Source organism: Pogoniulus pusillus, chromosome 36 (genome assembly GCF_015220805.1).
Source record: "Pogoniulus pusillus isolate bPogPus1 chromosome 36, bPogPus1.pri, whole genome shotgun sequence".
Lineage (NCBI taxonomy): Eukaryota > Metazoa > Chordata > Aves > Piciformes > Lybiidae > Pogoniulus > Pogoniulus pusillus.
In genome coordinates, this window is record NC_087299.1 from 851535 (window position 1) to 865500 (window position 13966).

The 13966-nt window shown below is 57.9% G+C and overlaps 1 protein-coding gene across 1 annotated transcript in view; it reads left to right on the forward strand.

The window, feature by feature from the left end:
• Positions 1 to 5138: 5138 nt before the first annotated feature.
• The window catches only part of LACTBL1 (lactamase beta like 1), a 29576-nt gene continuing 20748 nt past the window's right edge, over positions 5139 to 13966 (forward strand). The window contains exons 1-3 of the mRNA XM_064172029.1: positions 5139 to 5209; positions 8723 to 8867; positions 11125 to 11234. Of these exons, the coding sequence (XP_064028099.1) occupies positions 5207 to 5209; positions 8723 to 8867; positions 11125 to 11234 (258 nt within the window). The 5' untranslated portion in view covers positions 5139 to 5206. The remainder of the gene's footprint in view (positions 5210 to 8722; positions 8868 to 11124; positions 11235 to 13966) is intronic.

The following is a 13966-nucleotide window of genomic DNA, read 5'->3' on the forward strand; positions in this document are numbered from 1 at the left end:
CAGCCCTGAGGAACAGGCCCTGGGGGTCTGGGGTGAGGAAAAGCTCAACAGGAGCCTGCAGTGTGAGTGCAGCCCAGACACAACCCTGTGCTGGGCTGCAGCCAGAGCAGTGTGGGCACAGGGCAAGGGAGGGGATTCTGCCCCTTGGCTCTCCTCAGACCCCACCTGCAGTCCTGGGGGCAGTTCTGCAGCCCCCAGCACAAGCAGGACATGGAAGTGTTGGAGCCAGGCCAGAGGAGCCACCAAGATGCTGAGAGGGCTGCAGCAGCTCTGCTCTGAGCACAGGCTGAGAGAGTTGGGGCTGTGCAGGCTGGAGAGGAGAAGGCTTGGAGGAGAGCTTGGAGTGGCCTTGCAGGATCTGCAGGGGGCTGCAGGAGGGCTGGGGAGGGACTATTGAGAAGGTCTGGGAATGGCAGAATGAGGAGGAGGAGGAATGGGTTGGAAGTGGCAGAGGGGAAACTGGAACTGGATGTTAGGTAGAAATTGTTTGCAGGGAGGGTGGTGAGAGACTGGCACAGGTTGAGGGTGGTGAGACACTGGCACAGGTTTCCCAGGGAGGTGTTCAGGACCAGGCTAGATGAGGCCATGAGTGACCTGTTCTAGTGGGAGGTTTCCCTACCTATGGCAGGGGTTTGGAGCTGGCTGAGCTTTGAGCTGCCTTCCAACCCAAACCCTTCTCTCAATTAACACTATAATATGAATTATTAATTATTTTACCATGAATATTAATTTTTATTATTAATATTCAAAAGTTCAGGGAAAATTCCCCCAAAATCGTTTGGATTTTTGGTCATCAGGAAATAGTTGCACAAAAGGTATTGGTAAACATGGAGTGAATCAGTCTGAGCAGCCAGAACCTGGAAAATGGGGAAGCAAAGCAGGACAAATTCCAGCTACACTTATGGAGCCTTAGCATTAACTCCAGCACACGACACAGCCATCCCTCCACTGCCATCCCCTCTGGAAGGCAGGGGGAAGGCAGAGTCCCCAGGCAGAGGGAGGCAGAGTCCCCAGGCAGAGGGGAGGCAGAGTCCCCAGGCAGAGGGGAGGCAGAGTCCCCAGGCAGAGGGGAGGCAGAGTCCCCAGGCAGAGGGGAGGCAGAATCCCCAGGCAGGGGGAAGGCAGAGTCCCCAGGCAGGGGGAAGGCAGAATCCCCAGGCAGGGGAAGGCAGAGTCCCCAGGCAGGGGGAAGGCAGAGTCCCCAGGCAGAGGAAGGCAGAGTCCCCAGGCAGAGGGAGGCAGAGTCCCCAGGCAGAGGGGAGGCAGAGTCCCCAGGCAGAGGGGAGGCAGAGTTCCCAGGCAGGGGGAAGGCAGAGTCCCCAGGCAGAGGGGAGGCAGAGTCCCCAGGCAGAGGGAGGCAGAGTCCCCAGGCAGGGGGAAGGCAGAGTCCCCAGGCAGGGGGAAGGCAGAGTCCCCAGGCAGAGGGGAGGCAGAGTGCCCAGGCAGGGGGAAGGCAGAGTGCCCAGGCAGGGGGAAGGCAGAATCCCCAGGCAGGGGGAAGGCAGAGTCCCCAGGCAGAGGAAGGCAGAGTCCCCAGGCAGAGGGGAGGCAGAGTCCCCAGGCAGAGGGGAGGCAGAGTCCCCAGGCAGGGGAAGGCAGAGTCCCCAGGCAGGGGGAAGGCAGAGTGCCCAGGCAGAGAGGAGGCAGAGTGCCCAGGCAGGGGGAAGGCAGAGTCCCCAGGCAGAGGAAGGCAGAGTCCCCAGGCAGAGGAAGGCAGAGTCCCCAGGCAGGGGGAAGGCAGAGTGCCCAGGCAGGGGGAAGGCAGAGTGCCCAGGCAGGGGGAAGGCAGAGTCCCCAGGCAGAGGAAGGCAGAGTCCCCAGGCAGAGGAAGGCAGAGTCCCCAGGCAGGGGGAAGGCAGAGTCCCCAGGCAGAGAGGGGGCTGGGTGGCTGCTCAGCTGCTGGTGCAAGCTGCAGACAGGTGGCTGCTGTGGTTCTCAGCCAAACCAGCCCTGAATGGAGTGCTCCTCACAGTGGAGAGTCAGCGCTGAAAGGCTTCTAACTCACTCCTGTAAGGGGATAATCCTCCTGGGGGTGGTCTGGACCTGACCCCAGGTCCTCCTGACTGCTCTCTTTGGGTGGATCTGAACCTGACCCCAGGTCCTCCTGACTGCTCCCTGGGGGTGGTCTGAACCTCGCCCCAGGGGCAGAGGTTTGCTCACTCCCACTTCCTGGCTATGGCCCCCATAACACCAGAGGAACTTCCTATTTCTCTGTCTTTGCCCCTCCTGCCTGCCAGCACCTCCCTGGTTCCTGCAGAAGAGAAGGCTCCAGGGAGACCTTCCTGTGGCTTTTCAGTGCCTGGAGGGGGTTTGTAAGATGGGGACAAGGGATGATGGTTTTAAACTACAAGAGGGTGGGTTCAGAGCAGATATAGGTAAGGAGTTAAGGTGAGGATGATGAAGCACTAACCCAGGCTGCCCAGCAAGCTGGGAGATGTCCCATCCCTGCTCAGGTGAGATGGGACACTGAGGAACCTTTCCTGCTGACTTAGACGAGCTTTAGAGCTCCCTTCCCTCCCCAAGTAGTGTGGGACTCTGATTCTGTGAGTGCATGAAGTGAGCAATGGGTGGCAGGACCCCTGAGCTGCACAGTCCCCCCAGATGTGGTGCCTCACGGGGGGTATGACCATGGCCTCCTCTTCACAGAGCATCTACCATGTGCTCCACAGCAGGACAGCAAGACAGCAGCTGGCTACTGACACCTCAGCTCCCAAGCTGCTAAGGACACCCCCCTGGGCTCCACTCTGCTGCTCTGTTTGAGCCCTGAAGTCAGCAGCAACACCCCCTTGGGGCTGGGTCCCTGCAGCTGCTGCAGCGCTGGAGGAGGGGGGAGGCATGGCTGATTAATCTGTGCTCAGAGAGCTGCCTGCTGGGATTAGTGCTGCGAGGCTCTGAACATCTGCAGCACCACAGCAGCCCCAAATTCAGCAGCACTGGAAGCCAGAGAGTTGCAGCAAGGCTGGTAAGAGCTTCATGGGAGGGTGAGGGTGTGTTGGGGTGGGGGACCCACTGAATTGCCACTGTCAGGTAGCAGGACAGGAAGGAGTTGTTATGGGAAAGGTGGCAGTGGTGCCATTATCTTGGCTTTGAGCAGGAAGAGGGAGACTGAGAATGGAGATGAGGATGGAATTCTTGAGCGTGAAGGGTGAGGAGGCACTGGCACAGGTTGCCCAGGGAGGTTGTGGAGCAGAGAAGCACCCAAGGTGATCAAAGACACAACCCTGTGCTGGGCTGCAGCCAGAGCAGTGTGGGCACAGGGCAAGGGAGGAGATTCTGCCCCTTGGCTCTGCTCTCCTCAGACCCCACCTGCAGTCCTGGGGGCAGTTCTGCAGCCCCCAGCACAAGCAGCACATGGAAATGTTGGAGCCAGCCCAGAGGAGGCCACCAAGATGCTGAGAGGGCTGCAGCAGCTCTGCTCTGAGCACAGGCTGAGAGAGTTGGGGCTGTGCAGGCTGGAGAGGAGAAGGCTTGGAGGAGAGCTTGGAGTGGCCTTGCAGGATGTGCAGGGGGCTGCAGGAGGGCTGGGGAGGGACTATTGAGAAGGTCTGGGAATGGCAGAATGAGGAGGAGGAGGAGGAGGAGGAGGAGGAGGAGGAGGAATGGGTTTGAAGTGGCAGAGGGGAAACTGGAACTGGATGTTAGGTAGAAATTGTTTGCAGGGAGGGTGGTGAGAGACTGGCACAGGTTGAGGGTGGTGAGACACTGGCACAGGTTTCCCAGGGAGGATGTGGAGCACAGAAGCATCCAATGTGATCTTTGATCTTTGATCACATTGAGTGCTTCTGTGCTCCACAACCTCCCTGGAGGTGTTCAAGGCCAGGCTGGATGAGGCCTTGAGCAAGCTGGGCTGGTGAGAGGTGTCCCTGCCTATGGCAGGGGGGTGCCACTGGATGATCTTTAGGGTCCCTTCCAACCCAACCCATTCAATCAATCTGTGACTCCAAACCTATCCTAGGTTTTGTTGGCTGTGCCTGTGGCTCCTGAGCCTGAGGAGGATGTTGATGGCTGTGTAGAGGCAGCAAGGCTGAAAAGCCAGGAGGAGGGCTGGAAGGACCTCGCACACCAGGTACAAGGGATTTGTGTCAGCCCTGAAGGTCTCTAAGTTCCAGTTCCCTGTGTCTGGGAGGTGGTGTGAGGGTGGCTGTGGTCCCTGGCAAGTCCCAGCTCTTGCAGCAAACACAAGCAGCTGCCAAAGCCGAGGCAGAGAGTGGGAAGGTGCTCCTGAGGACTCACCCCACCTGGTTGCTGCAGTTCATCCCCCTGTCCAAAGCCAGTCCCTCCCTGCTGGTCTCCTCTGAGCTGAGCTTTGGTGCTCTGAGCTTTGGTGCTCTGGCCTTTGTTGTCTCCTTGCTCTAACTCGGTTTTCCTGCTCTGACTCTTTGTTTCCTTGCATCACAGCCTTTTGTCCGTGGGGACAAGCAGCACAGGGGATGAGTGGAGACTTCTGAGCAGCCATGGAGGGGTTACAGCTGCGGGTAAGGCTCAGCTCCTGCAGGTCACCACTTCTCCCCATCCCTCAGGCTCCCCAGCAGCTGGGCACAAAGAAAACACCAGCTCCAGCCAGGTCCAGTGAGCCTGCTGGCACTGAACGACTCCCTTGCCTATCATTGTGGGGCAACTCCAGCAGGCAGCTCAGGATTAAGCCCAGAGAGTGCCTGAGCTCCCAGTTTAAGCTGCTCCAGCTCCCCTTGCCGTGAGCAGCCCAGCCTGCCCCCTCCCCAGCCCGGCACAAGGGGACTGCCCATCTCAGAGTTAATCTCCTCCTGCTCCATGCTAGGAGGAGATGAAGCTGCTATAAATAGCTGGTGAAGCCCTCCTGCTCTCAGCTGTGCCTCACACACATGGCAGAGAGGCATTAGGGAGCATTAACGTCCAATCCCTCAGGCACTTTCCTGGGCACAAAAGCTGTTCCAGCCCTGCTGCTTAATCTCCTCAGCCAGGGGAGGTCAGCAGCGTGTTCTGGAGGGGCTGAACCAGCCCAGTGGACGAGGAAACCCGGAGCAGGACCTCCAGTGAGCTAAGGCTGGCCACTTCAACCTGAGTGACAGAGCAGCAGCTGCCCGTGGCACCCAGCTGCATTCAGGAGCATGGCAAGGTGCTCTGTGCCCCCCTTGCTGGGGCTGGGCTCAGTTGGTGTGGTTTGGTTACCTTGCACACGTGCTGGGATGCCTGACAGCAGCCTCTGGGACCAAGACAGCTCCTGGTGATGGTATGTGTGGGGCCCTGGGGCTCTTTCTAGCTCTCCCTACGTGGTGCTGAGATGTGTTTTTGCCTGGTCACTGGCAGGGTGTGTGATGATTAGCCTGGGTGAGCAGGGTAGGGGAGAGAGCTCTGTGTGAAGTCTCCGTTTCCTCTTCCTCCTAATTGCTCAAAGGTTGAAGGAAAAGAAGCCACAGCAGAGAGCTAAGCTGCCCCCAGGGTGGGTGCACTTCACCTGCAACCTGTGTGCCTGTGTCTGAGTGGTGGCCTCCATCCCCCTGCCTTGCTGTGCTCATGGGCTCAGAATGAAGGATTGTGGAGCCATGCATGGGAGATGGAGAAAGCAGCTGGAAGGGAGGTGAGAGCAGACAGGTTCTGGAGTGGGAAGTCAGTGGAGCCTCGTCTGTAGATACCTACCCTTCTGCTCTTCCCAGCCTCTCACAGGCAGAGTACAGGAGGCATTTTCCTGCAAGGTAGAGCATCTCCTTAGGGTCATGAATGTTCCTCAGACTCCTGCACGTTTGGTGCCCTGGCAAGAGAACAGATCCATGCCTCTGGTTCCATCACTGTGCAGTGCCACTAGAGGAGGAGTCAGAGAATGGAAGAGACCTTCAGGGCAACTGCTGCCCACAGAAGACAAAGAGGAGTTTGGGCTAAGGCTGAGGGTGCAGTGTTGGTGTCTTTGGCTCCTCAGCTGGCTGTGCAGAGCATCTGGAGCTCAGCAGATGAAGCATCTACCAGAAGCGTTTTCCTATCAGCCACATCCCAGCAAGGCAGAAGTGAGGGTTTCAGAGTGAAGCAAGGATGCAGGCAGAAAGACAATCAGGGGAGTTGCAGGTTGGTGAGAGTCAGCTGGGTGAAACCAAACTCAAGAAAGTCATCCCATGCCCACTCCAGGGCAAGGAGGGCCCTGTCCCACTCCTTGCTGCAGGAAATCAGCACCAGCAGCTCACTGCAGCTGGAGGCAGCACCCCTCATGAACGGAATCCTGACAGCATGAGGCTGATTAGAGATCTCAGAGCAGAGGCTTCTCCTCGTGTGGATTCCACCTCCTGTCCTCTAAGGCACTGTATGAGATGGGGACCTCTAAACCGAGCTATGCTGGTGTCCAGATGATATTCCCCTCTTTACAGACACACATCACTGAGGCTGGAGCACAGACTCTGTGTGTGCTCTGGCAGCTGCAGGGCTGAGAGGCTCTGCAGGTGCCTGCATGGTCTTAATTCAGCTTGGAGGCTTTGGTCATCTGAAGAAAGCTGCCTTCAGATATCTAGGGGGAGGGTCCCAAACAGGCAGAAAGGGCTTCAGAAAGAATTCTGGTGTGTTTATGTTATTGTGCAGCAAGTGGAGCTGCAGCCTGAGCTGCTGGATTTGCAGAGCCCTGTGTAAGTCTGGAAGTGGGGTCCTGGGGGGCATTCAGGAGAGTATGGGCAGCAGATCCAGGGAGTTCTCCTCCTGCTCTACTCTGCCCTAGTGAGACCTCACCTGGAATATTGCATCCAGTTCCAGAGGGACAGGGATCTGCTGGAGAGAGTCCAGGGGAGGGTACAAGGATGCTGCAGGGACTGGAGCACTGCTGATGAGCAGAGGCTGAGAGCCCTGGGGCTGCTTAGTCTGGAGAGGAGAAGGCTGAGAGGGGATCTGAGCAATGTCTATCAATAGCTGAGGGCTGGGGGTCAGGAAGGGACAGGGACAGCCTCTGCCCACTTGTGCCCTGGCACAGGACAAGGGGCGATAGATGGAAGCTGCAGCACAGGAGCTTCCACCTCAACTGTGTTCTGGAAGGGTCCCAGAGCCCTGGCACAGGCTGCCCAGAGAGGCTGTGGAGTCTCCTCTGGAGCTTTTCCAGCCCTGCCTGGTTGTGTTCCTGTGCCACCTGCACTAGGTTATGGTCCTGCTCTCTGGGGGTTGGACTGGGGGACCTCCAGAGGTCCCTTCTGACCCCTAGCATCTGTGACCTGTGCTTCTGTGCTCTGTGGCTTCCTCAGCTGGCAGGGTCAAGGCTCAGCTGCCTTGCAGAAGGTTTTGCATCGACTGTCCCATGTCTCAAAAAAGGGGAAGGGGACCCTGTGGAAATCTGAGGGGAGGGTTTCAGTCTGCCTGCCCCACGAGTGACTGCAGGCAAGCTGAAAGAGCTCTGGCCCACGGAGCACTCGGGATGCGAGTGGCAGACCCTGTGCGTGCACCACTGCTGGCCACACCTCCCAGGCAGGGGGAGCACAGCTCTTGCTCAGGCACCTCAGCCTCTGTCACCTGCTCCTTGTTTTCCTGCAACAGCCATGGGGTAGTATCCCCAGCCTGGGTGTTCTCCAGTGTTGTGAGAGCTGCACAGCCCCAAAATCTTAGCCAGTTCCCAACACATGGCTTCTGGAAATGCCAGGCTTGCAGATGGGAGGGGATGGAGGGGGAATTACAGGCACAAACCAGCAGGGTAAGAGCAGTACACAGGGAAAACTTCCATCTGTGAGGGCTGGAGCTGCTCAGATGGCCTGGCTGGTGGCAGCCATGAGCAGATGCTGGACTCTGGAGAAAGGACTTGGAAAGATAATGTACAGGGTTAACACTCCAGGGGAGTAACCCTGAACCTGACCCTGGGGGTCTGACCCCTCCCCAGGGGTGGGTCTGAGCACCACCAGGTGGTGGTTAGCTCACTGCCCCTCCCTGTCCCATGAAAGCAGGGGGGCTTCCTCTTCTCTCTCTCTCTGCATCACTCTGCTCCCTGCATGCCATCTGTTCCTGGTTCCTCTACCATGTGCCCATCACCCACGAGGGGGACAAAGGCACCACCACAGGCTCTGGCTGTATTTGCACTGCTTGTATCTTGCTATGCTTCCTTCCCTGTCCTTTGTAAACTTCCCTCCCTCAGATACCTCTGCTGAGTTATTGTTAAACTGTTCTCTTTTCTAACTTCCCAGTCGAGTGAGATTGATTTCTTTGGGTGTGCTTAACCTCTCCTCTCTGCTTCTGACTCCTTTCTGTTGGCAAGGGAGGCAGGAGAGGGAAGGGCACTCTACAAATTGTTCTTGGTTCTATCAACTTTGATTGGAGTCTCTGGGAATTTACATCAGAACCGAGCCAGAGAGCCAGGGCTAAGTCCTAGTGGTTGAGAAGGGAGGAAATGAGGGCTGGAAGAGAGAGTCCTGCCTGGGCTGGGCAACAGGAGAAAGGAGTGCAGGCTGCTCTTGTGCCCCAGGGCCAGCAAGGGGACGAGCCAGTGTCCTGCAACCCTCACTGCAAGTCGGGAAGTCACCTCTGGTTCCAGCTCTTTCAGGGGGTTCCTGCTCTGCCAGCTCTGGTGCTGCAGCAGTCCCCTTCTCTGGGAACCTTCAAAGCCAACCTGGACATCTTCCTGGGCCACCCTGCTCTGGCAGGGGGGGTTGGACCCAGTGATCTCTGGAGGTCCCTTCCAACCCCTCCCAGTCTGTGGACCTGTGGCATTAGTCCATGTCCCTGCAGAAGCTTTAGTGTCTGCTGTAGTGTGCCTCTGTCCCCCTGACCTCCTGTCTGTCCTTCCTGCCCACAGCAAGCGCCCAGCAGCCGCAACCTGCTCAAGCTCGCTGCTATGGAGGTGAAGTGGATCCATGTGTTGGTCACCTTCCTCTTCCTGCTGTCTGTGGCAATGACAGGCTGCTTCCTGTGGCAGTACAGCCTGCCCAAGCTGAAGCCCTGTGAGTAGCCAGCGCGAAGCTTGGTCACGGTTTGGCACAGAACCTCTGGCAGCAGCAGCTGCCCTGCTCCCAGGGTGGGCATTTCCCCCTCCCAGAGCTCACACAATTGCCTCCTTGTTGCTGCAAGGATACAGAGCAGATGAACACTGGGTGGAGGGAGGACCCTGCAACTCGGCTGCTGTCTAGACAAGCTCCATTGCTTCTGGCCCTGACCTGGGTTACTTGGCATGCTGAGGAGATATTTCCTGCCACAGTCACTCCAGCTTCAAATGGGATTTGTTTCACACCTCACTGTGCTTCTTGGCATGGAATGAGAGACTGGGCTGGGTTGGAAGGGACTTCAAAGCTCATCCAGTTCCAGCCCCCTGCCATGGGCAGGGCACCTCCCGCCAGCCCAAGTTGCTCAAGGCCTCATCCAGCTTGGCTTGAACACCTCCATGCAGGGAGCATCCACAGCCTCCCTGGGCAGCCTGTGCCAATGTCTCCCCACTCTCACTGGAAATAACTTCTCACTCTCCCCTCTTCCAGCCCAAAGCTATTGGCTCTCATCCTGGCACTCCCAGCCCTTGTCAAAGGTCCCTCCCTGTGACCCTCTGAAGTGGCACTGTGAAAACCTTGAGAGGAATGGGGGTGGATACACAAAAGCCTGCAGGCAGCCTCTGATTCTCTGTGATAAAGGATCTGAAATCTTTCCAAATGCTGGTCTGTGATCTTCACTGGCCACAAAGGTGCTCAGAGGGCTGGAGAACCTCCCCTGTGGCTGAAAGAGTTGAGGCTGTTCAGCCTGGGGAAGAGGAGGCTGCAGGGAGACCTCAGAGCAGCTTTCCAGTACCTGAAGGGGCTCCAGGAGAGCTGGGGAGTGACTTCTGACGAGGGCTGGGAGTGCCAGGAGGAGGGACAATGACTTCTCTCATCTCTGCTTCCAGTGCTGCGTGCTCAGCTGGTGAGTGAGAAGGTAGAGCAGAGTTTTGCTCACAGCTCACCAGCTGTGCTTACAAACATCTTGGCAGCAGCTGGGCAGGCAGTTCCCCCAGACGAGAGCTCCCAGGCCTCACTGAGTTCAGACATCTTTGCTTGCCACAGAAATGTAGGATGCATCTCTGGCATGTGCAGGGCAGAGCTGAGTCAGAAGGCAGCTGGCATCCACTGCTGGCCCAGTGCCAGCTGCCAGGTGGCACTCACACCTCTACACCCATCTGCTGAGGTTGCAGCATCCATGGGACAGCTCTGTCCTCCTGAACTTAGAGTGTCCCTTAGACATGGGCAGGGCACATTCCCGGGGTCTAAACCCTGCAGAGTCTTCTGCAGTCCCAGCTCCTTATTCCTCCAGACTGCAGTCACTTGAAGCCTTTGGCTGCTCCTGGCCATTCCTTGTCCATCTCAGGCTGAAACAAGCCATAGCAGCACAGCCTGTCCCCACAGCAGGGCTGCTCCAGGCTCCTGATCATCTTCGTGGCCTCCTCTGGACCCTCTCCATCAGGTCCAGATCCTTCCTGTGTTGAGGGCTCCAGAGCTGGCCCCAGCCCTGCAGGGGAGGTCTCCCAGAGCAGAGCAGAGCAGAGGAGCAGGATCCCCTCTCTCCATCTCTGGCCCAGGCTGCCCTTGGCCTTGTATGCTGCAAGCTCACACTGCCTGCTCCTGTCCAGCTTCTCCCCCACCAGCACCCCCAAGTCCTCCTCCTCAGGGCTGCTCCCCATCACTCCTCCCCCAGCCTGGACTGACAGTCAGGGCTTCTCCTGCCCAGCTGCAGGACTCTGCTCTTGCTCCTGTTGAACCTCATGAGGTTCATCTGTGCCCAGCTCTGCAGCTTGCCCAGGTGCCTCTGGATGCCCTCCTGTCCCTCTGGCACCTCAACAGCACCACTCAGCTTGGTGCCATCTGCACACTGCTGATGGAGCCTTGATCCTGCTGCCTGTAGCACTGATTGAAGTATTGAACAGCTCAGGTCCCTGTATGGACCCCTGAAGGGTCTACCACTTGTCACCTCTCTCCACCTGGACTTCAGGCCATTGAGCACCACCCTCTGGATGGGCCCCTGCAGCCAATTCCTTATCCTCTGGACACCCACCAGGTGCACATCTCTGCGGCCAGGCCAGCAGGATGCCGTGGGGCACTGTGTCAAAGGCCTTGCAGAAGTCTGTGAGGCAGAAACAAATGGAGGCTGTGCCCTTGGACAGCAGGAGCTGGGTGCTGGGTGGGGCTGAAGCCTGCCAGTGTGCCTGCTGAGGTCATGCCTGCTCTCTGCAACCCTTTCCAGCCCCATCCGTGTCGGAAGCGCGCTCCGAGGCCGTGCAGATGTGTCCTCGCTACCCGGAGCCGGTGCCGCTGGACCACCCCATCCCCATCCTGAAGGATGCCTTGGAGAAGGTCTGTGAGGGGAAGCAAACAAGGGGAAGCAGAGCTCCTGACTGCTTTCCTCAAAGGTAGAGGGCAGAACATTCATTTTACCCCTGAAGACCTCTGAGTACGCAGGTAGGGAAGGAGGAGGTGGAGGATGCCAACTCCCTCTCTGACCACGCAGCACAGGTCAGGCAGCAATCAGCCCCCCCAAAGGGTGAGCTGTGGTGCAGACACTGGCAGTGGTCCTCTGCAAGCTGTGCTGAGCATGCTTCAGCAGAAAGTGCTGCCTTGTGGCATCTGCTCTTCTACATGGCAGCCCTCATGGCCTGGCAAGTAGGTGACTTGTGGCTGGTTCTTCAGTCACTGTGTTGCTGCCTTCCCCAGGCCACCATTTGAAAATGAAAATGCTACTTCAAGGAAGGAGACAGAGGGGAAGGGAAAGGGGAAGGGGATCTGCATCTCGGGCTACAAGCAGGCTGCAGAAGGACTGTGTGCAAAGGGCTGCAGGGACAGCAGCAGGGACAATGGCTGCAGAGTGGAGCAGAGCAGATTGAGATTGGATGTGAGGAACAAGTTCTGCACCAGGAGGCTGCTGGAACACTGCAGCAGAGTGCCCAGGGAGGTGGTTGGGCCATTCCAGGAGATATTCAAGATGAGGCTGGACAGGGCTGTGGGCAACCTGCTCTAGTGCAGGATGTGCCTGCTGAGTGCAGGGGTTGGAGTGGATGAGCTTTGGAGGTGCCTCCCAACCCAGACCATTCTGTGATTCCATGATCTGGACGAGTGACACCAGCCTGTCCTCAGGGTGGTTTGCTGTCTCTGAAGTGTTAGCACTGTCTGGAGCTCTGGGAGGCTCTGCTTGCAGAGAGGAGGTACTGCAGCATGGCCTTGACTCTATGAACCACATGGGTAGCCACATGTGACAGGGGTCTCCTAACGTGGGCTTCTATTCTCGTGAGTAGCTTACTTGGTCACACCAGAGGCTGCCCCACAGCTCTGAGTGTTCCTTTTGCCCTCTGCATCTTTCCCAGCTCAAGCATGGTCCATGGTCCTGTGGAGATGTTGGGATCACTACTTGTGAGCAGCATTTAAAGTGCAAGCAGATCAGAGGTTTATCACAGCAAGCCAGAACACTGGAAGGGACCTCCAGAGCTCATCCAGTCCAAGCCCCTGCCAGAGCAGGGGCACCCAGGGCAGGGCACCCAGGAACACAGCCAGGAGGGTTTGAAAGTCTCCAGAGCAGGAGACTCCACAGCCTCTCTGGGCAGCCTGCTCCAGGCTCCAGCACCCTCACAAAGGTTCCCCTCCTGCTCCCATAGCACCTCCTCTGCCCCAGCTGGCACCCAGTGCCCCTTCTGCTGCCCTTGGCCACCCCTGAGCAGATCCTGGCTGCATCCTCCTGACACTGCCCTGCACAGCTTTAGCATAGCACTGAGGGCAGCCCTCAGGCTGCTCTGCTGCCAGCTCCCAGCCCCAGCTCCCTCAGCCTGGCCTCACAGGAGCTGTTCACTGCCGGCAGCAGCCTGGGGGCTCTGGGCTGGGCTCTCTCAAGCCATTCCCTGAGGTCCTTCTTGACCTAAGGAGCCCAGAACTGGACACAATATCCCTGCAGGCCTCAGCAGGGCAGAGTAGAGAGGCAGGAGAACCTCTCTTAACCAACTCACTACATCCCTTCAGATCCAGCCCAGGATGATTTCTTGCCAGCAGGACACACTGCTGGCTCATGGGCATCCTTCTGTCCACCAGGAGCCCCAGGCCCTCTCCCCTGCACTGCTCTCCAGTGACCAAGTGGATGATTTGCTCTTAGTTCTCTAAGAATCTTTCCCCTGTGGTTCACTTTTTTCCCTGTCATGGGGCACTGAGCAGAGGTTTGTGTTGTTCCTGAGTGCTGACTTCCATCCCCCTGCCCACCTGTGTGCACGTGAGGTGAGGGCTCTGTTCCTGCATGCACAGGGCTTGGTCCACAGGAATTTGAATTCCTCTCACCTCATACTCTCTGCTGTGAAGTCCCTGCTGCTGCCTCAGGGCTCCTGCAGAGAGCTGTGGTGTGACTCAGTCAGGATTAGGTGGGGGAAGGTGCAGAACATCAGGGACATCTCCCCTCTTTGTGCTCCTCAGAAATGAGCACTTCTGTGGAGTGTGCTGGTGAAACTCTCCCTGCGTGGCAGAGGGAACAGCACACAGGGACAGGGTTAGAAGTGACCTCTGAAGATCATCCAGTCCAACCCCTGCCAGAGCAGGACCATCCAGTCTAGCTCAGGGCACACAGGAACACATCCAGACAGGGCTGGAAAGGCTCCAGAGAAGGAGACTCCACAGCCTCTCCGGGCAGCCTGTGCCAGGGCTCTGGGACCCTTCCAGTCAATGAGTTCTTGCTGGTGTTGAGGTGGAAGCTCCTGTGCTGCAGCTTCCATCCACTGCTGCTTGTCCTGTGCCAGGCAGCAGTGAGCAGAGCCTGTCCTCCCCTCCTGACCCCCAGCCCTCAGAGAGTTACAGACATTGATTCAATCCCCTCTCAGTCTTCTCTTCTCCAGACTAAGCAGCCCCAGGGCCCTCAGCAGGGCAGAGCAGAGGGGGAGGAGAACCTCCCTGCATCTGCTGGACACCCTCTGCTGAATGCCCCCCAGGATCCCATTGGCCCTCTTGGCCCCCAGGGCACTTTGCTGTGCCAGGGATGCTCTCCACCAGCACTCACAGCTCCCTCTCCTTGGGGCTGCTCTCCAGCAGTCACCTCCTGCCTGTGCTGCTGCAGTACTAGA